The sequence below is a fragment of the Centruroides vittatus genome, unplaced genomic scaffold, assembly GCF_030686945.1.
Source record: "Centruroides vittatus isolate TY-2023 unplaced genomic scaffold, ASM3068694v2 contig_911, whole genome shotgun sequence".
Taxonomy (NCBI): Eukaryota; Metazoa; Arthropoda; class Arachnida; order Scorpiones; family Buthidae; genus Centruroides; species Centruroides vittatus.
Genome location: NW_027122600.1, coordinates 983,758 through 1,005,381, shown reverse-complemented (window position 1 = coordinate 1,005,381; position 21,624 = coordinate 983,758). Strand labels below are relative to the sequence as shown.

The 21,624-nt window shown below is 31.2% G+C and overlaps 3 protein-coding genes across 4 annotated transcripts in view; 1 reads left to right on the top strand and 2 right to left on the bottom strand.

Annotated features, from left to right (window-relative positions):
- Positions 1-3,100, top strand: part of LOC136984235 (U3 small nucleolar RNA-associated protein 15 homolog) — a 20,702-nt gene extending 17,602 nt beyond the window's left edge. Inside the window, exon 14 of the mRNA XM_067281140.1 lies at positions 2,999-3,100. The gene's annotated coding sequence lies outside the window, so the exon portion shown is untranslated. The remainder of the gene's footprint in view (positions 1-2,998) is intronic.
- Edc3 (Enhancer of mRNA-decapping protein 3) overlaps positions 1-21,624 on the bottom strand; it is a 23,397-nt gene extending 1,773 nt beyond the window's left edge. Inside the window, exons 1-4 of one of the 2 annotated variants that reach the window (XM_067281137.1) lie at positions 21,444-21,624; positions 20,275-20,451; positions 1,418-1,583; positions 57-223 (exon numbers count right to left, since the gene is read on the bottom strand). In XM_067281137.1, the coding sequence (XP_067137238.1) occupies positions 57-223; positions 1,418-1,583; positions 20,275-20,451; positions 21,444-21,609 (676 nt within the window). In that variant the 5' untranslated portion in view covers positions 21,610-21,624. Of the gene's footprint in view, positions 1-56; positions 224-1,417; positions 1,584-11,262; positions 11,448-20,274; positions 20,452-21,443 lie in introns of those variants that run through there. The other variant, XM_067281138.1, reaches the window with a different exon arrangement.
- LOC136984239 (F-box only protein 47-like) lies at positions 13,007-14,172 on the bottom strand. The gene is made up of 5 exons (XM_067281144.1): positions 13,924-14,172; positions 13,691-13,837; positions 13,461-13,603; positions 13,251-13,395; positions 13,007-13,184 (listed from the first exon to the last, which is right to left on the bottom strand). Exons 1-5 carry the CDS (start codon positions 14,072-14,074, stop codon positions 13,099-13,101), a joined length of 672 nt encoding a protein of 223 aa, XP_067137245.1. The 5' UTR covers positions 14,075-14,172; the 3' UTR covers positions 13,007-13,098.

Sequence of the window (21,624 nt, the reverse complement as noted above, 5' to 3'; positions counted from 1 at the left end):
ATTAAATTATTATAATTATTGGATTTGAATGAAAAAAAAAAAATACTTTTCTCTACCTGACTTTTTTCTCAAAGCATCATCAGACTTCACAGGAGATTCTCTGCACTTATTTGTCAAAGATTCTGGTGCAACAAAGGCAGAACTTTTGGACTGTTGTACTGCAGCACCCTTCCATTTTTCTTCGGCAGCTTTCAAAATTTTTATTCCACGTATATCTCTAGCACTTTAAGAATATCTTATTTTAGACTCAGAATGATTATTATTATTGAATTTAAGACATTACATATCCTTAATAATGTTTTGGTCTTCTTCAACAATAATTACTTGACAATTATTTAAAACTGTTATATAGATGTTTATATTTAAATATGAGAATTGTCAAACACAGTACAAAAATATCACAATTAAAAACACTAAACCTATAAAGCAGCAATTTTTTACAATAAATGCAAACATTTTTGCAACGTCATTGAGAGAGATTAAGAGCTCCTTACAATCACTTGATACGCAACTCAGCACAGCTACTCCCCACACACTATTAAAGGTCTTATATGTCATCTTTCCTCCACCACTTCCACCTTGCAGATAAATTGCACCCAGGATACAGGTTATAAGACCATCACTTATGACAGGAAGTTAGCCACCCTTTACAAGGAAATATCCAGGAGAAATAACTTTCGTTTAGCATTTCATAGAAGTCCTTCAATTTCCTCCCTCCTTCACAATGCTAAAGGCCACCTGGGCATGTACACTATCCCTGTCATCGATCATAGATCCAGTCACCACTCTGTTTCTCTTGTCTTATGTCACCTCCCCTCTGCACATGTGTTTGGCAATCCCCCGTTTGTTTCAGCTTTTGGCAATTAGTTTGCCTGATGATGGCCATTCAGTACGGGCAAAAATGTTTGCACTTGTTATAAAAATTTGCTGGTTTATAGGTTTAGTGTTTTTAATTCTAATTTAAGCAGTTTTAAGTGGCAGTTTTCTTCTAAAAATATCACATATTATTAACTGCTTAAACACAATTTTGCAAGTTTACATTAGATTATTCAAAGCAAATATTTTAATAATAATTCAAAAGCAAACATTTATTACATTGTTAATTACATTGCTTTATCAAATTTATGAATAATTATCAACATGCATTCAAAATATAAAGTTGACAATTTATGACTGACTTTGGAAACTTTCTTAAAACATTTACTAATTATATACAGTAAATTTTTATGAAATGACAACATTTATTTGAGTCTTATACTAGCTGTTGTTGTCTTAGAATTAAAGATGCCAAATGACGTTTTTAATAATTTGACTTGTGTGGAAGTTATTGAGCTAGTAAATAACTCATTAACATATGGAGTTGGTATGCATTTCATTAAACTCCTCTAGTCAATATGTAAATAAAATACACACTTACTTAATTGTAATTTCAGGTGTCACGTATTCTGCTCCATTTTTGACTACTTCTATTAAAGTCAGAGTTTGATTTGATGTGTCGACACTCGAAACCAATCCTTCTATGGTACCCAGAGTGCATTCCACAGATAGCGTACAACCTCTCCATCGTTCCGTCATTATGACTGCTGCAATAGAAATATGATTACAGATGAATGATAAATAGATATAGAGGGTGGTGTGCAAAAAACATAGCTTTGGTCTAGTTCAAATTTCAGATGCTAGTGTATCATATGGGGTGAGCAAACCACATCAGTTGAGTGAACATTGGAACACTCAAAGAGTAAGGTGTCTGAAAAAAATCCACACCAAGGGACATCATCAGCCAAGCAATCACAGCCAATGATATCACTATATTATACCAGATGTTCCTAAACATGATTTGACATGTGCAGCTGTGTATAGATGTGTCCACTATCATCATCATCGACAAGTGATACATTAAGAAGCCAACTGTTGGCATTACTGTATTACTCTGTTTCCACTAAGCTAAAGACCAGGGCTATTTTTAAGGCATTACACAGTATCAATTTGTGTTACTTTTCATATTACTCGTTACATTTACAGTTATCTTTTATGATAAGTCATGTGAATTGTAACACGAATTGACACTTGCTACCTTGGCATTACCTAAAATCATCATCGGATGACACAGTTCCATATTTCATTTAAATTTTTATATTCATGAAGACTTTATATTAGAATGAATAACTAATTAACCTGCTTTTTATTTAAAATTTTATAACATCTCATATAGGATCAGCTTTTACTTTGAGCACATCTATATATATAAAAACGAATGTGTGAGTGTGTGAGTGTGTGAGAGTGTGTGTGTGTGTGTGTGTGTGTGTGTGTGTGTGTGTGTGTCCTTCATGCATTACCACACCATTTATCCGATTGCCATGAAACTTTGGGAAGTTGTTTAATACATTCCCGCGAAGGTTTGTGGCATATGTGAAGATCACCATTTCCCCCCTTTCAAAAATATATTTATATATGGATTAAGGCTTTTATGTCCAATAGATGGCGCTAACTTCAGACGACCTAAGTTTGCTTTTCTGTGAGAATGGACCTAAGCAGATCATTTTCTACCTATCTATATAAATAAAATACAACGTTTGTTTGTTCCTACCGATTTTTTTGAAATTTTGACACAACGTTGCATTCGAATATGCACGTGTTTTTATATAATATACATATCGAAATTCTCCCTACGGGGGGGGAGATGGACGGGATTAAGGCTTACCGTGAAGAACTCTGCTTCTATTTATACTATTTTACATGCGGTTTTTTGCGTTTTTAATTGCGTTTTAATAGGTGACGTCAACAGAATATACACTAAAAAGGATTTTTTGAAATTCCCCCACGGGGGAAGTGTTACACATTTATAATAGATACATTTTGAGCCACAACAACGCGTGGCCGGGTCAGCTAGTATTTAATAATTGCTACTGTCAGATAAAATATTTATTAATAATTAATCAAATATTTATTTATACAGTTTATTTCATTATTACTATTTTAAAAGTAATATATTTTACAGGTCAAGAAGAGAAGAGCCTTTGTACAGTTCATAGATTTGCTTAATTCTGATAAAGAAAATAAATGTACAAATCTACTTATTAAAATAAGGAATTCATTCTTATGTTTTTTATTATTATTAAAATATTCACTATTTAAAGAAACAGATCTATCCTTTTGTAATCTACTTGTGAAATAACAAACGTTAATATAAAATTGTCTGATGATGATTATAATTAATAACTAAAGATAGTTTTAAATACATCGCATAGTGAAGTCACTGCTTTATAACCTCATGCTTTTTACAAACAATATAAATTTTCTGTTACCATATTTACTCTCATATAAGACGACCTCGCATATAGGACGAGGTGAGACTTTAAAAGATCAAAGTAAAGAAAATTTGATTTATTAATACAATTCTAATTTTATTTTGTTTAATCACAAGTAAAATATCAAATGAATGTAAATGCACACATTGTCCCGCAAAAATTACTGGCATTTTAAACTTTAAGGAAAAATCTTGAAAAATCAACAACATAATTTGTTCGTGTAAGCTGGACAATTGGGAACCTTTTTTTGCCAATTCTTAACAGTCAAATCCACTCTCTGTCGATTACACTTATGAGTTTCTCCAAATTCTGATTTCTGAATAATCATCTGTTTTCATGTGGGAATGGATTAAAACTTATACTGGGCTCCTGTGTGATTTTGGAATTTCAATCTGGAATTCAATCCAAAAGCTTTGCTTTTCCTATTCATCTTTACTCCTGATAATATACAAGAATGATTCAAACAACCAAGATAAAATACTTATGTTTTTAAATACAAGAGGTAAGCATCTGGTAGAAAATGCGAATACATGGTTGACAAAAATTATTTGCAAAAATGCAAAGACTCTCGTTCGCGCATATAGGACGACCTAGGAATTTGGAGCCGTGATAAACAAACAAAAACCTTGTCTCATATGTGAGTAAATACAGTATTTATGACTGAAATATCAGCTGAAAAGTACACCAAAACAATGTAAAAAAAATTTGACAAAACAACCTGGAAAAAGAACACACATGATTCCATTGTTAAACAAGCCAAGCAGTTTAAATGTGATTTGAGGTCACATATAGCCCACTGTCAATAAGCAAGTTTTGACACAGCTGTTGAGGTCATAGTAATGTTGGTTTGAAGAAACCTCATTTTCATAACAACCCAAGTGTAGTCTTACAAACAGGTTCAAGAATTGTTGCAACAATCACTTCATTTTTCAAACCACTATATTTAATTTAAATTTTATTATATTGTGCAAACATTGGTAGTCATATTGTGAAATGACAACAGGTTAACATCTGCTGCAACATATCATTCGGGCAATAATGACAGTTTAAGAAACGAACAGTTACATAAATGGTCAAATGCCAAAACTTTCCTAATGGAGTGGTTACAATGGGATCATAATGATTGATGACCGAATTCATTGTAAAAACCAATGAAAGTTCAGCAATGCCAGAAATGAGTGCTAATTTTTTTCAAGATGACACGAATCTCAACATTGGAGCATGAAGACGACGACCAAAATATTGAGCGACAAAAGTGACAGCAAATAAAATCTAATCTTCACACATGACATAGTGACATAATGCAATGCCCATTACATTACATTACTTTCATCACACATTATTCCTCTAGTAAGAAAGCATTGATTTACTTAATCATTTCCATAATTTGATGCCTTATGCAACCAATGACCAAAAATGTGTAGGTGATCATAAGTTGGCTCTTGTTTGTATTGCCAAATTAGGGTTTTTCATCCTAAGCATATTTTAGCTATTCTATTATTTTAATACAACCTTAGTTTTTACCTTTTAATATTACTTTATTCTAGAAAAACTAATACAAGCATTTATTTAAAGAAAGTTTAAAATAGCATTTTCATTTTGATCAGTGTGTGATCTACTGTGCACATACCATGAAAGTGCCCAGTAGCAAATCCCACTGCACCATCTGAGCCATTAATGATAACCATGCAACAGAAAGCACAGTTTGTGCTGTGCTGAGTGTAAATCAGTTATAACAAATATGTCACGATGTGTGTGGACAAGATGCTAATTTGATGGTTTAAGCATTAAAAAAAAAAAAAAATAGACGTGCACATTAAGAAATTACCAGGTTGACTTCATGTATTAGAAATGAATATGGAGTTTATGAGGCAATTTGTGCGTGCAGCCTAAAGAAATCTATTACTCGTTGCAGCCTGGTATTCATAAAATTACCATACCATACTATAGCGACTATTGTGCCAGAAACAATCAAGAGGATCTGGGTGGAGTTCAACTGTCATTCAGATGCTTGCCAAGCAATGAGGAGTGCTCACATTAAAATGTACTAAAGTATAAAAAAAACCAAACTATTTTTCTGTATATTGTTTGATATATAATAAAATGCATTATTTAATCATAAAATTTTGAACATCTTTTTCGACGACCACGTATTTATTATTAAATGAAAAATAATTATAACCAAAATTGCTGTAATTTAAAATATGAAGCTAATTAATGATATCTTCAACAACAGGTAGATGGCCCTAAAAATTAACTATCTGCATGGCTAGGCTTCTACCAGCAGTAAGTTTAATTCTCAACATATACAACAAAACAAAGACAGGGTTATGCTGTACACAAAATAGTTTCTCTTTGAGACTTCTGATAGCATTCAACTTATACCATTTTATTTCTCTGTAAAAAGAGTATTTCCATTCAAGCATTTTATGTCAGTGAGGACATGACTTTAACTACACATCAAAATAAAATGTTATTCTGTAAATTATCTATAAACTCTAAACATAAACAATATTTGTATCATATCAGTTTAAAATTTTTTCAACAAATTACAGAATTTTATCTCAAGGGACAACATACTGTTTGAAATGAGTTTTGCCATCATTTGCCCTATCAATTTTTTTTTTTACTTTTACATATAAAACTTTAGGAAAAAAATCAAGATCTTGTTATTAAGTTATAAAACTCAATCATAGAATTCCTGTATAATTTTTTTAAAAAACCAAATAAAAATTTTCCATTGCTTTGCTTAATTTTTACTTTATTGGCAAAACATGCAAAATATTACTACAACTGTACTTTTTTTATTAGATTTATCATCAGATATATTTTTAAAATTAATTTAAAATTTGACAAAATAATATGTTTACAGCAAAAGATGCATAAGAAAGTGTGTCAATAAACTTTTTTACATATTTTTTAAAGGTTTAAACCAAGTTTTCAGCCGAACATTACAATTATATTGTCAAAATTCCTAAGTTATTATTAAGATAATTTGAACATTTCACTTTATCAGATGACATTTTTGAAAGGTAATATCATCTAGTACATATTACTGTTTTCATATAATCAAATTATAAAAATGATTTAACATTTTGAATAGCTTCCAAACGGATACGAGATACCACCGAGACAATACATAAATGTTCGATCTACAAATAATCTTTCCTAACCTAAATTAAGGAAACTTTAGCAGAGAAACTAGAATAAATATTTATCTAAAAACAAGTTCTGTAAAACCATTATCACTTTCTAAATCATAAACAATATAATTTTCAATTAAATGTGACCAACTGCTATATGGATTAAGAATTTTTGTCTATAATATTAGATTTTGACCTTTGTAAATTCGTCTGTAAGCTTTATTACTACAATATTTTGTTAAGCTTTGTGCATGAAATATATGAAATATTAAATAAGTTATTTCTAAACAGATAAGTTTCCCATATCAATACTGCTATTTGTAATCTTAGAATGTTACCTTCCTAAATTTTTTACACAATTATGTATTACGCAAGACTAATTTCTTTTAATTATACATTAATAAAGGCGGGTTTTTAATAACAATAGTTCTAAATAACTTTTCTGGTGGAAAATTTGTAGTCATTTTTAAACTGCAACAAAGAATATATTGAGAAAACTGAAGAAAAAAAAGAGACAAGATTGGACCTGAAATTTATTTTTTACTAATTGAGATTCATAATGAACTTGACCTTTTACAAAGCAAAAGACAGGTTAAAGTCCAAAATTAAAACTGGAATAGATAACTTGTAATAAAATGAACACACTACAAACTTTTCCAGTAGAACAAACATTTTTCAGTATATTTTATAAACCTGGTTCAGAATTCAAACTAAAAAATTTGAAATTGCAAATTGGAATGTTTCAAACATTCAATGACATTATTTAGAAATTTCTTTAAAATATTGTAATTATGTATGCATAAATATATATTTGAACAAGTATATTTTAATGAAAAAATGAGTATAAAAATAATAAAATTAAAAAATAAAGTGAACAACAGGAATTCTATGTGCCTATACATTTTTATATATAATTACTCTGTGGAATTATCGAAGAATGATCACCATGCGTTAGGTAGGGATTTCGAGTACGGTTAATACAATTATTTTTCAATGTAGTCTTGAATATTTCCAATGCAGCATTCTTAAGCAATGTTCAATGTTGTAGAAATGGACCAAAAATAATAGAGTCTATGATGATCATCACCTAAGAATGCTGCAAAGATGACTGTGGATGGTTATCAATATAATAGGTGACATGTAGCCAAATGTCCTCTTGCAAAGTGCCTGGAAATGGTTTTGGCAAAGGTAGAATTTTGTGATGAAGTGCCACCTCATAGTGGACAATTCTTCAAAACACCCATCCCACTTCTCTCGGTTCAATGATCGTCCCCTCTCAAAGTCTGTTAACCGGACAAAATGTCTTCAACTACATCATAGAGGCACACCTAGCAGTAAATGATCTCTCAACAAACAAACAAAATGACACACTACAAAAAGTAGCCTCCGAGAGCCTTTTTTTTTACAGCAGAATGGAAGTAGCACCGTTACGGCCTCGGTTGGCAAGACTCGACATCCAATCATACCAAAACCGTAATCATTTACATATCTGCCCAAGCTACAACTGCATTCCGAGTTTTGCAGCAATCCGACAATTAAAATTAGATGATATAAATATTAGTCAGTCAGTTCAAGCTGTTGTAGCTTGAAAAGAAGCTCTTCTATATCTACAAATTTATTTATAATCATCAAGTCAGGCTAGAGAAAGCCAGCAGGTAATTTGGCCCAGACCCTTGATACAGAGCCCCAAAATTTAATCTTTTGTTTAAAAGGATATGATGCAACAGTAATGTGTAAATAAAGTTTCTTTTGACAAGTGATGAAAAATTGTTGTTTTATTGGGCTGCAATTTGAAAAAATTCTAGACCTATAAATTCTCACTGTTGTCCATCTGACCTTCCTTAATCTCAATAATGGAGCTAGATTAAAGTCAAGAGTCAGATATGGAAACCTTAGGGACAGGTGGTCCCAATTAATTATATACCGGATTAAATCTGCCAGAAGTCACATTATTTCAATTCAGACATTCCCCTCCAAATGAGCTAGCAAGAAAGTATGATGTATAGGGGCAAGACTACTAATTTGAGGTGGAGAGCATATAATTTAAAATGATTAAAAATTGCAGCAGGGCATTGTGACTACGTCACAATAAATAATTTAATATTATGTGAATTTTGTACAGTATATAAATGTATTATTTTTATTCATTTATTTCTATGGCTTTAGGAGGAAATGGACTCCACATTTGAGACTGGTTATATCTAAGTAAATTACTGCAAGAATTCTACTGAAAAACGTAGAAATAACGAACAGAAAAAGTGCGAAAAGCGCAAATAATCGCTCCATCTTACGTGATTTATGCTCTAAGACAGCTCAGACCGTTGCTTTCTTATCTCGTAAGCAACGTTCAGACTATATTACAGTAATTACGTCACGTCTGTTTATTGACTATTGTTCTGCACGTGATTTTTGGAGAACGTGCGGAAACGGAAAAGGTTTTCCGACATTATTAATTAATTAATAAACCAAATTCGTCGTCGTCGATGCCTGATTCTCCATTATAAAGCGAAATCTTGGAATGGACTGATTTTCCAAGCAGATCATTTTTTTTACGATCGATAAAAATCGATCCTTGTATTACCAGTATCACGTAATTGTTAGCTTCAAGCAAAAAAAAAAAATAAAATCAATCAATTTAATTGTTCCATTAAATATACTTATTTTAAATTATAAAATTAGTAACAATTTATATTAACATTCCACGTAACGCGAAAGAAAATAACCCGATTTTGACAAAGGCTCGATTCTACGCATCGTCTTTCCGGCGCCATATTTTATTGAGCGCGAAATGTCTCTCACTTTAAATCGGGATCGTAGAACTTTTCGTCGTATGATAATTAGTCTTAAATCTGGCATAACCGACATCCAAAAATAAATAAATTAGATAAACAAGAAACAAATGAACGTAGCAAAACCAACTGTACAGTACAGCGGATACAAGAATAAATACAATTTTTCAATAATAAAGGGCTTCTTAAAAGTGTTCCGTTCCAGTTTATTCAATTGTTTCCTGCCATTCTGTAGTTGAACCTTTTAACGACCGCCGTAAAAATTATTTCATCAGACTCGACTCGGCTAGTATTTAATCTAGGGCAGTTTGGGTGGCAATAAATGGCACAGAGAAGGAATTTTAGCGTAGCATTTCACCAAATTGTTCGAACCTGATGAATAAATTACCAAGGATAGGAAGTCACGCTTTTCTATTTCGATTATTTAGACGGATATATTCTACCGAACAGTTCATTAACACGTGTAAACTTGTGTATAACGCCAACACCTACGCCTACAATATCTATTATTAAGGTTCATTCCGTAAATGAAAGCATTATCTTGATGTAAACATGAAAAATTCAGTATAAATAAATCGATGGATGTTTTTTCTAGAAGTATACAAAAGAAAAATGATTTATCTGGTCAATTAAATCTACACTTTCTCATGCGGAGAATTTCAAGTTGAATAATTTATTTACAAATTACAATACGTATACACAGAAAAACAGGCGTAAGTGAGCGGGTGCTTATTTTATATATAGTTTAATTAAATCTCTTATAAATATATGCATTTATTTTATAACTTTTCGTAATATAACAAGAATTTCAAGTTTAATAAGCTTTGCGTGATTGGACACTTAACCTGATAAATTAATTAAAAAAACAAAATTTATATAGTAAGTGATTAATTTTTCTATATGTATATATGTAAAGCCATACTTATCTGTAAGGAAATTTCAAATTACACAACTCAGAACGGAAAGATGATATAAAAATTATAATTACATCACTTAACTGAAAAGTAATCAGCGTTACACGAGTCAATGATCTGTTACATTTTTAACTGCACAAAACACTTTTTTCTGTTCAACAATTTGGAACAATAATTGTTCTACTGTAATAATTTACAAACACTTTATACATACATTCCCCCCCTTTCTTTTAAGTAATGTTTTCACATTTAATGGCACAGTTTTATGGCACAAACAACAAAAGTATCGGAGTGCCATTAAATCCATTAGATTGATAACCTCCGAAATTTGAGACGTGCCAGATTTTTCATTGCTTTAACAATTTTTTTAATGCCGAAACATCGTCACTCAAAAATAAAAATAAAAAAAGTTATAAGTGATGATTAACGACTTACAGAAAAGTCGTTTGAACTATTCTTTTTAAATCTTCATTTATTAATTCTCCATTATTGTTGTTTCTAGTAATACACAAGTTTATAATAGCGAGGTTGAGGCAGAAGTTTTAAATGCGAAAACGTGTACGTCGGACGTTCAGCGCCGCTTTCCTGTAAGCCTAGAAGTTTGGCAATGGCGTTTGGAATGTCGAGCATGATTGTACTGACTTTCCAAACGCCATTGTCAAACTTCTAGGCTTACAGGAAAGCGGCGCTGAACGTCCGACGTACACGTTTTCGCATTTAAAACTTCGGCCTCAACCTCGCTAATAACGTATAAGGAGAAAACGTGGTACGAAGTCGTCAAACCAATATGGCGCCGGCCACCGATGCAGATAACACATGTTCCTTTACCTAAAGTAGCTTAGCGTTTTTACAGTTTTCTACCTTTCTAAGCGTAAATTTTAACGAGAGTTGTTTATTAATAATAATTTAATATTAAATTCACGAAAATTATCCACTGTCGTCGTAAAAATATGCAGAAATGTCTCACCGCGTGTTGCTGTTGGCTTGGTATACGAATGTAATTAATAAATTTGCATTATTTATCAAAAAACTTGGATTCTTACGAACTAAATATTATATAAAAGCATCCTTCTTAATGCAAATAAGAACTGTCAGTTTAAAAATTTACCTGAAATGTTCAATTTATCGCAAAAGACTTAATTCAAACGAGCAAGACGGCGAAAGAAAGTAATGGACGATATTCAATTCTTTGGTTTAAAATATAAAACGATATTTAATTAACTTAAATGAACTCGTTCGATGTTTCCACTGTGCCATTTACAGACAAAAAACTAAACATTAGATCAACAAACACTAGCGCCGCACTTCAACCAATTTTAAATGCATTTAGAAAAATAAGTTGTTGCAATGTTTCAAAATATAACTTATTAATAATTATTTTAATAAATAAATAAATAATTTAGTATATTTATATTAAAAATTACTCAAAAACAAAATTTTTCAATGTCTATACGTAGCACGGTCCGAATATTACGAGTAGAACCAACACCACCTAGCGTTTTTTCTTCGCATTTAAACTTAAATTTGGGAAAGCTTTACAAAAGTCTTTCCGGGAGATCGCTCACGTGTCGCATTGTCTTTTTGTAACCTATTGACAGTGTGACAGCATTATTGTAGTTATTGCACATTATAACAATTTTAATCGTCACGTGTCACGGATGATAAATATAATGACAGACCAAGCTTTGAGAAATATCTCAAGTTAACCGGTCATAATAATAATAACAATAATCTATATATTAAGTAGAAGATGAGCCCGGCGTTGCTCGGGCAAAAAGTAACGATAGCAAAGATTAAGATTATTACATTATATCCGATCTTACCGTTTTCACTGGGTGCAAGAATTGGGTCGCTTCTCTTCCGAGACTAATTAGAGAACTTTTATTCTAACTACGATTCTAACCGTCCAATTCGTTACTTAGTGCCGGTTGATGAATTTCTCGACACACCTACCACCAAAAAGAATAAACTTGAACCCATACCACTGTCGGTAGGTCTTTTTTTTTTTTTAACTCTTTCCGCCCTGTGGGCACTAAGAGGGCCTCTTTTTGTAGGCCCATTATGGGTTCGGCCAGGCCCACAATGGGGCGACCGGGTGGTGAGGGACGGGGCCCGACATATCCGAACGGACCACCCCCCGAAAAATTCCTGGGGATTTTTCGACCCGTTCGGATTCGATCCCGGGTCCCCCAGAGCGGTAGGCTGCTACCTCGACCGCTCGGCCATCCGGCTGCTAATGTCGGTAGGTCTAACGATAAGAGCTTTATACGCGATTCCCACGAGGAAGCTGCCCACTACCTTGGCCGTTAATCCAAGCTCCGCTAAAGTCGGTCGGTCTTGAGAATGGCAAATTACCACCCTGTGATCGGGATGTTAAATTGAAAGAAGCCTCGTGATACCAGGACATTTTAGACGCAAACTATCTGCAAACGGACCCGAAAAATAAGTGATGATTTTTGTGTATAATGCCAAATTTTAAATGAGTTCGTTGTATTTTAATTGAATAAAAAACCGTCGCTTCCGGTGGATTCCTGTTAGTTAAACTTTTATAACTGCAATATAATTTGCAATATAACTATCCAATATTTTATGAAACAATTAAATCTATTTATAATTTATATACATTATTATATATTATATAGTCTAAATTAACAAATAATAATCGAGTAGCAAAAATTAAAAAAATAGAATTTATTTATTTGTAAAATATACTGTACAAATACATTAACTTTAAACATAATGAAAATTTAAATTTACTTTGTTTATAACAAGTCTGTGACTCAGACATAAGAATTATATATAAACAAATTAACATAACAAATTATATGTGAAATAACAATTACCATAAATACGTAAATATGACATCTGAACTTAATACAGTTTAAATAACATTCCATTTTATATTTTATATTTCTGAAAGAAACTCGCAGATAAATGCAGTCGACTAGCAAAAAGCCCGCTTGATAATAACGGAGAAAAATGATATTCGTGCTTCAATAATTATTTCAAGGTCCCACTCGCTTCCTCCGTCTACTAATAAACTTATTTCTTTAATAAAATATAACAAAACTTTTTAAAATGATTACTTACTTATACCTTTAATTTCCGTAATTATTTCTTCAAATGCTGCTGGTATCATCTGTATAAATTCCTGACGATCCTTTTCATTTTTGCTCATACGACAAGCCTTATCTATTGCCTGAACCAGCCACGTTTGGTGATAGCCACATCTCTTACATGCCTTAAAAAACCGCAAAATATATTAAATAATTATATTTACAATTTACATGATAACATTTCTCTTACCATAGCTAAATATACTACTAAACATGTAAGTTCTGACATTTTTCTATTTAGTAATTTATTGCCCATAAACATTTCCGTTACAGCATCTCCACAAATTAACAATAAAATTGCGATATTTTCAGGCAACCACATTTCTGGAGTATCTGTAATGATAAAAGATTTCATGCGCGAAATAAAAACAAATTAGAATTTCCATTAATATATTAAAAAAAATTTCTTTCTAATATTACGAGTAATCTCTTCAAGTATAGAAATAATACGATTTTCATTCCATTCTTGCATTAGTTGTATGATGTAAGCGAGACCTGTTAATTTCCTACTAGCTTCAGAATAACCTTCAGGAATATTCTCTAACAATTCGAACCATTGAATTTTATCTATGATAAAATGAAATATATAATTTAAAACGGTTAAACAGATTTATCAATTCCAGTGTAAGGTTAGTATTATAGCCTACACTTACCTGAACATACAGGGCCATACAATAAAAATAATAGTTTTGCTTGATGCTCAAGAGGCCAAGGTTTTAATATTTTTGATAACCAAAAATTAAGATCTGTAGAATTCCAGCTATAATCTAAATAAATATAACGATAATACCTACGAACATACATTTCCCTTTCTGGATTGGAACCTAAAAAACGTTACAAAATCTTGGATATTTTAATAGAATGTCATTTATTTATGTTACAATTAGTTTATTATTATTAAATTCTTTATTATATTACCTGGAAAGGATGCTAAAACATATTTTAGAATGTTTATCATATCACTAACGTTGTCAAGAATAGAATTCACAAAACAGCATTCGCTTTCGTCCCATCCAGCTATAATCGTATGAATAAACTTACCACAGCATTGTAGAAAGTGAGTTCTATTAAGGATTTTATTCTGACGATTATATTCAAACTATAATAAAATTATTTAAATTTTTAAAAATTCATTTTATTACATGTTAATGTGTATATTATATATATATATATATAACCTAAATAATATGATGTATCTTAATATGAAATAAAGACCGGCGTGACAGAAACCCCGGGGTTACCGGCATGCCGGTTAAACTGCTACTAAAATATAAAATTAATCACATGTAACAAAACTAGTTGTTAATTTAACGTTAAAGAAAACATTCTTCCGAGTACAATCAAATAACATTGTAATTTGATTGACTTAAAATCAGGAAGAGAGTTTTCGTATACAAGACAATAAAACAATTAACAACTTATTGACAGTAGTGGTAGTAACGGATGTTTAACTGTTTGATCAATATGAGCTGCCATAAGTTTTTCGTTGTCACTTTTTCTAACGTAACAAGATCGCTGTCCTTATACCAAAAAATGGCTCTCGTCTGAAAAAACACTTTCCTCCAATCTTCAATAGTCCAGCTCACATATTTTTTTGCCCAATCATATCGTTTTTTCAACATAGCAGCAGTCAATAACTGTTTCTTTTGAGATCTAATCATTTTTCTTCCACATTCTATAAGTCGTTTTCGTACAGTGGAGTCATGAACAATAACTCCAGCGTGTGCTAAGTCTTGCTGAAGTTTTTGACTGGTTATCCTAGGGTTTAATTTACTTTCCCTTATTAAAAAGCTTCATCCATCCCTTGCTGTTGTCTTTCTTTTCCTTCCACATTTCCCTTTTCTGTTTACCTCAATCGTCCCAGTGTCACTTTTTTGCTTCAAAATCTTGTTTACAGCTCCTAAACTCACATCACACTCCTTGGCAATAACTCTTTGAGTCATTGATGTGTGTTCACTCAAAGTAACAATCTTAGTGCGTTTTTTGGAAGTAATATCCATCTTCAAAAAAAAAAACAGCTAATAAAGCCTCAGTTCAGCTTAACTTCACCAAAAACACAATAATTCGAAAAAAATAACAAAATGCAACATGTCTGTAACTTGGTATGTCTTATTACTCACTGACTGTCAGATCATTAAAACAAAATGGCCGCTACATTGACATAAACACGTTGCCAACTGCGAAAAAAGCAAAATTGTATTAATTACGATGTGTTCACATTAATTCGCACAGTACTGTACTGTCCCTTTAATAGTATAGATAACATGTCCATTTATGAAATACTGTATATATCCGATAATTATAGAATAATTAATTTTATCACGAATTTACCAATGTTTACGGTACATAAATAATAATAAAAATAATAAACTCACATAAAAATGGAATTTTTCTCTTTAGGAAGCAAAATAATGTATAGATGTTAGAGTGTAAACACGAAGTTTAATAACTCCTGTGCCTTATGTTGAAAATTTCTGAAAATTTGCAAGGAGGTTTGTGTATTAGGGACATTGATGCTACTAAATTTTGGTAGTTAAAGGTCGAAGGATTGAGAAGATAGAGGAGGGTCATGTGCCATATGTCCAATGGAGTGGAACTTAATGATATTTTATTCGTTATTAGCATTTACAATTTTTTCTAATAAAACGTATCTCTATCCTCAAAATTACGCTTTTTCCAATTTTATGGTAGATAATAATACAGATAAGCGCCATTCACAATTTTAAGTTTATTGACAGGAAAGTTACGAAATTCGTTGCTGGATTTTATTATTATTTATATACCTAAACTCCAATAAAGCATCTAAATGTTCCGAATATCAGTTATGCCTTATTTAAGTTCCACAGAAATAAAAACTACTAGCATGATAGAACAGCGTTTCTTAAACTATGGGTCGTGTTAATATTTTAATGGGTCGAGAAATGACACTATCTTTCCCAGAAATACTTGTATTACTGAAATATTCTCTCAAGAACTAGGAACAATAGATGCATCTATTATTATTGTTATTTAGTAATGAAGTTAAGATTATAGAATCTGTTTATATGAAATCAATTTCTTTTTTTCTATTTTGAATAACATCAAAATAGATGTTTTATGTAAGGTCGTAGTCACAAAGCCATTTAAGTGAATATCAGAAAAAAAATATTGTCAAATTTCGGCAAGATATGTGACATTTTTATATCTAACTAGCTGACCCGGCTACACGTTGTTGTGGCTCAAAATGTATCTATTATAAATGTACAACATTTCCCCCGTGGGGGGAATTTCAAAAAATCCCTTCTTAGTGTACATTCTCTTGACGTACCCTATTAAAACGCAATCAACAACGCATCTAAAATAATATAATAGAAGCCGAGTTCTTCACAGTAAGCCTTAATCCTGTCCCTCTCCCCGCTAGGGAATATCGAAAAATCCCTTTTTAGTGTATATTCTGTTGACGTCACCTATTAAAACGCAATTAAAAACGCAAAAAACCGCATGTAAAATAGAATAAATAGAAGCCGAGTTCTTCACAGTAAGCCTTAATCCTGTCCCTCTCCCCGCTAGGGAATATCGAAAAATCCCTTTTTAGTGTATATTCTGTTGACGTCACCTATTAAAACGCAATTAAAAACGCAAAAAACCGCATGTAAAATAGAATAAATAGAAGCCGAGTTCTTCACAGTAAGCCTTAATCCTGTCCCTCTCCCCGCTAGGGAATACGTATAATACGTATATTTTAATATATTTTTTAAAAGAAACAAAACTACTGAGAAATGTTACGTGTGTTTAACAAGGTTCGGAAAACTGAAAATTTTACCAACGGGTTCGGCCGAACCTGTGCGAACCCGCTGAATATCACCACTGTTTGTATGTATGTTCATATTTTAAAGTATATTTTAAGATATTTATTAACTTTATAAATTCATAATTTATTTGTAAAGTGTACGACTTTACAAAATGCTTTGTGTTTCTGTGATTGAGTTTTAGTAATTTAGCCTATATTACCTTATTTATAAATTCTAAACTGATCTTAATTCTTTGTTCCGTTGGATACAAGCAAGTTAACCTCTTCATTAATAGACCTATAACAAAACGAGCAATTATTTATTGTGAGAATGTTACAATGCCGGGCTGCAATTTTTAATCATATTCTTAATTTATTTAATTTAAAATAGACATTCTCCATCTCAAATTAGTAGTGTCTTGCCCCTGTACTTTATACTTTTCCTTAGTCATTCCAGTCATGCCTGTGTAACTCCATTCAGGGGAAAATTTTGAATTGAATTCACGTGACTTTCGGTATAGACAGAAAATTTGCATACAGTTAATCGGGCCTCCTAGCCCTAAGCTTTCTACTAATATCTTGACTTTTATCTATCTAGCACCGTTCTCCAGATTAAGGAAGGAAAGACAGATGGACAGGCAGTGGGAATTTGTAAATCTAGAATTTAAAAATTGCAGCCCTATATGTAAAATATATTTATATACATAAAACATCTACGGATACTAAATTTTTGATGCAATTATAAATACAGATATTAAAATGAAAATAAGTGTAAATTTCAAATTAAAGAAATGTGAGATAGTCTCTTTCAAATTCCTTAAAACTCCTTAAAAAGATAAGGTTAGAAGTAGAAAAAATAAAACTAATATATTTTCGTAAATTTGAAAATAAATACACGTTTTAATACAAAATATTATTTTATTTCATAATCGAAAGATAATAGCCCAATAATAATCAAAACTCGCATGTACTCATTTATTCTAAAAAGGTTGAAATTTTCGTGTTTACCCTTTCTTTGAATGTTCCGCAACAGTTTATTTAACGCCCCATGCATTCTTTATTTATACTCTTTAACGCCTATCTTCGCCTATTATTACAGTATTATGGTGCATAACATTAGCGAGGTTGAGGCCGAAGTTTTCAACGCGAAAACGTGTATGTCGGACGTTCAGCGCCGCTTTCCTGTAAGCCTAGAAGTTTGACAATGGCGTTTGGAATGTCGAGCATGATTCCACTGACTTTCCAAACGCCATTGCCAAACTTCTAGGCTTACAGGAAAGCGGCGCTGAACGTCCGACGTACACGTTTTCGCGTTGAAGCCTCGCTATTGAAAAATTAGTATCGAATGACTGACTAAACATAATTAATCTTGACTAGTGTAATTGTAGTAAAATGATTTTAAAAATGCTTTTCACGGATAATAGAGCTACTTAAAGAGATTTTTTGCCTCGACTGTCTTCAATTTGTGCTTGCTTTTCGCACTTTTTCGATGATTTTTGCTCTTTTCCTGATCTGTCCAGGTCTCGTCAGCTACTTCCGGCTTTCGACTTCTGATAAAAAGGCTACTACGTAATATGATACAGAGTTTATAAACACACTATACGGATACGGTTACGGTTACGGTTACGGTTACGGTTACGGTATGGAGTTTATAATCGAGTCCTAATGCTTGCACTTGAGTTAGTGACAGCTTTCGAGGTTCACTTAGTTACGCTCTTGTTTCTTTTGACGAAAGATTTGTGTCATTTATCCCTTGGAAGATTGTTCTTAAAAGAATTGAGACAAGGGATTTTTAGAAATTCTTAGATACTTCGAAGTATGTCGCACTTTTCTGAGGAATGCCTTTTTTCCTCATGTGATGATTCACTTTACTAATTGTGATACCTTTTCTTCAATAATTGGAAACGGTTCAAGATCAATTTTCCTACAGCTTAAATATTTTAAGTACCAAATTTAAGCAATTTCGAAATCCTTTTTAGACAAGTCAATTTCAGCTAAAGAATTTAGTTATAGGAAAATTGGTTTTAAACCCTTTTCGATTATTGAAAAAGAGAAATTACAATTATCAATAGTAAACTGGATCATCGCATGTGCTTTTATAAGCAGTCCATTCGTTAACTTACACAACTATACTGTTAGTTTTTTTATTTTTTGTATATGACTACACAATGATTGACACAGGGTGTGCTAATTATTATCAAAACACGTTTACCCACTGCATTGGATTGGAGGATGCCAATTAATGCAGTAAGTATTCTTGTTTTGATTGGTTTATACGACAACGCGACACATGGGCGATCTTCCGAGGAGAAAAAACTTGGTAAATCGGTCTCTATTTAAGTGTTACTAATGTGAAGAAAACCCGGAAAACTTCACGTGACCAGACCTTTGGCAAGACGCAAAACCATGACCAAGTACCAGTGTTCAGTGGTTTTATCCACTCCGCCACGTTTTGATAATTCTCATAAAAATGGCATGTGCAAAGTAGGATTATGAAATCTTAATTACATGAATTTGTGATCGTTGGAGTTAAACATGACATCATAGTTATAATCTTAAATTAAAATTGAGTCTAAATATGTGTTTTATTATACAACGCTAATATAACGCTAACCGTAAAAAAAAAACTATAAAAAAATTTTAACAGTCAACTTAACTCCTGAAACAATCGCCTCACGCTGTTGCTATGAATAGATTTTTTTCTTTGTTTCCCTTTCCTATCAGACCCATAAAAGAGAAATGGGCAGATATAGTTTCTGCCTGTGATTTACAAATCTCTGTTTTACTCTATATTAAGAGGTATAATGTATGTAATGTTTTTGCACCAAAAATTTCGAGTGTATGAGTATATATGTATTATTTTTCTCTACAAAAATATTGTAATATTTCCTAATATTAGGCTGTAAAATTAATAATGTTACAAATATTTTAAATAATTCCAGAATTTGGTTTGTGTTTCCAATTTAAGTGAATCTAAAATCGAGTATCTAAGCGAAAATATTTTTTATTATAGGTTTCTTGAATAAAATATTTAGTATTGTATCATGAATTATATAAAATGTTTAATTTCTGAAAATTGTTAACAAAAAATTAAAATATTTAATGGTCTAGTCTAAATAGACAATAAAAGTTATAACTAATTATAATGGCATTACAAAATATATCAATTATTTATAATTAGAAAATACAATTTTTCATTTGCATTTTGTCAATTAATTTAAATAAAAAAGAGTACCTAATTTATGAAAATGCATCACACTTTCGTTCTTCAAAGCAACAGGGATTGGAAAGGTAAGTTTCTTTGTAATTGCAGCTGATATAAGGTTTTCTAAACCGTAAGAGGAGTCTCTATAAACTTCAATTTGATTTCTCATTGCTTTCGAAGAAATACTTAAAATACCAAGATCATCCGCTATATATTTAAAAATAAAATATATAACAAATAATTGTATTTTCAACTAAATTTCTTTACAGCTATTAATTAATATAGTAAAGAATGAATGAAATATTTAAATACAGTAGAGAGTCGAAAATCGGAATCAATTGGGGACTGGGGTTGTTCAGATTAGGGATTTGTTCCGATTACCGATCATGTACGAAAAAATATATTAACCTGTCCGATGTTCAAATTTTTCTCCGTTGCGTGTCGCTTCGTGTTGAATTTTCGTCGATTTTAAGCCTGACGAAAATTTTTATAATAATAATCGAGGCTATCGTATCGTTAAAAATTATTTCTTCATTTTGTACAAACAAAATAAATATATTGAAGAATATAAAAACACAAAAATTATACTTTAGAAGTAAATCTAGTATCAAAAACGTTCGATTCAGCTCGACACAGTCCGACTGAAAATCGTTCCGATTACCGGCGATTCCGATTACCGGGGTTCCGATTAACGACTCTCTACTGTACATATATGTTAAACCTTGGAAAATTAAAGTTTAACCTTAAAATTTTAATTTTCCAAAACAAATATATAAATTGTGAACATAAATTTAGATTTCAAATTTTAGATGAATACTTAATATTATTTACAAAATAATAATATATTACATACTTTGTTTTAATTATTATTTAAATTAATATAATTTATTTTCAAAAATTTCATTTTTAAAAAGAATATTTATTATAATAGCAAAAAGAACTTATTCACTCAAAATAAATCATTAATATTTTATCTAATTAAACTTGATTTTAGCTTTATAAAACATTCAGATTATAAAATTATAATATTTGTTTATGAATTGTATTACAATGTACTGTAATTGAGAATATAAATTTTATTACTTTTTAAATTATTTAATAAATAAATTTTATTACTCTAATAATTTATATGTGTAAATGTTTTAATATTTAACAAATTTTTATGAAATACATATATTTTTGATGGAAATAAATATTACCTGGAAGGTAAGAAAATATTCTAAATTGCATTTCTATAGGTAATAAATCAAAATAACCTAACAGACGTTCTTCTATTTTCTTGTGTTTGTTATCATCTTTTTCTGCATTCAAAATTCTTTCAGATCTAATAATTCGATAAGCAGATCTTAAATTGGTGAAGCTCATTTTTTAGCTGCCAAT

What these genes read in the sequence shown, in the direction of transcription:
- LOC136984239 (XM_067281144.1), bottom strand. Translation starts at nt 14,074, where the DNA reads ATGTATGTTCGTAGGTATTATCGTTATATTTATTTAGATTATAGCTGG. An exon ending in GTATGGCCCTGTATGTTCAG is followed by an intron (nt 13,838 to 13,923) that starts GTAAGTGTAGGC and finishes ATTTTATCATAG; the next exon opens with ATAAAATTCAATGGTTCGAA. An exon ending in TATACTTGAAGAGATTACTC is followed by an intron (nt 13,604 to 13,690) that starts GTAATATTAGAA and finishes TTATCATTACAG; the next exon opens with ATACTCCAGAAATGTGGTTG.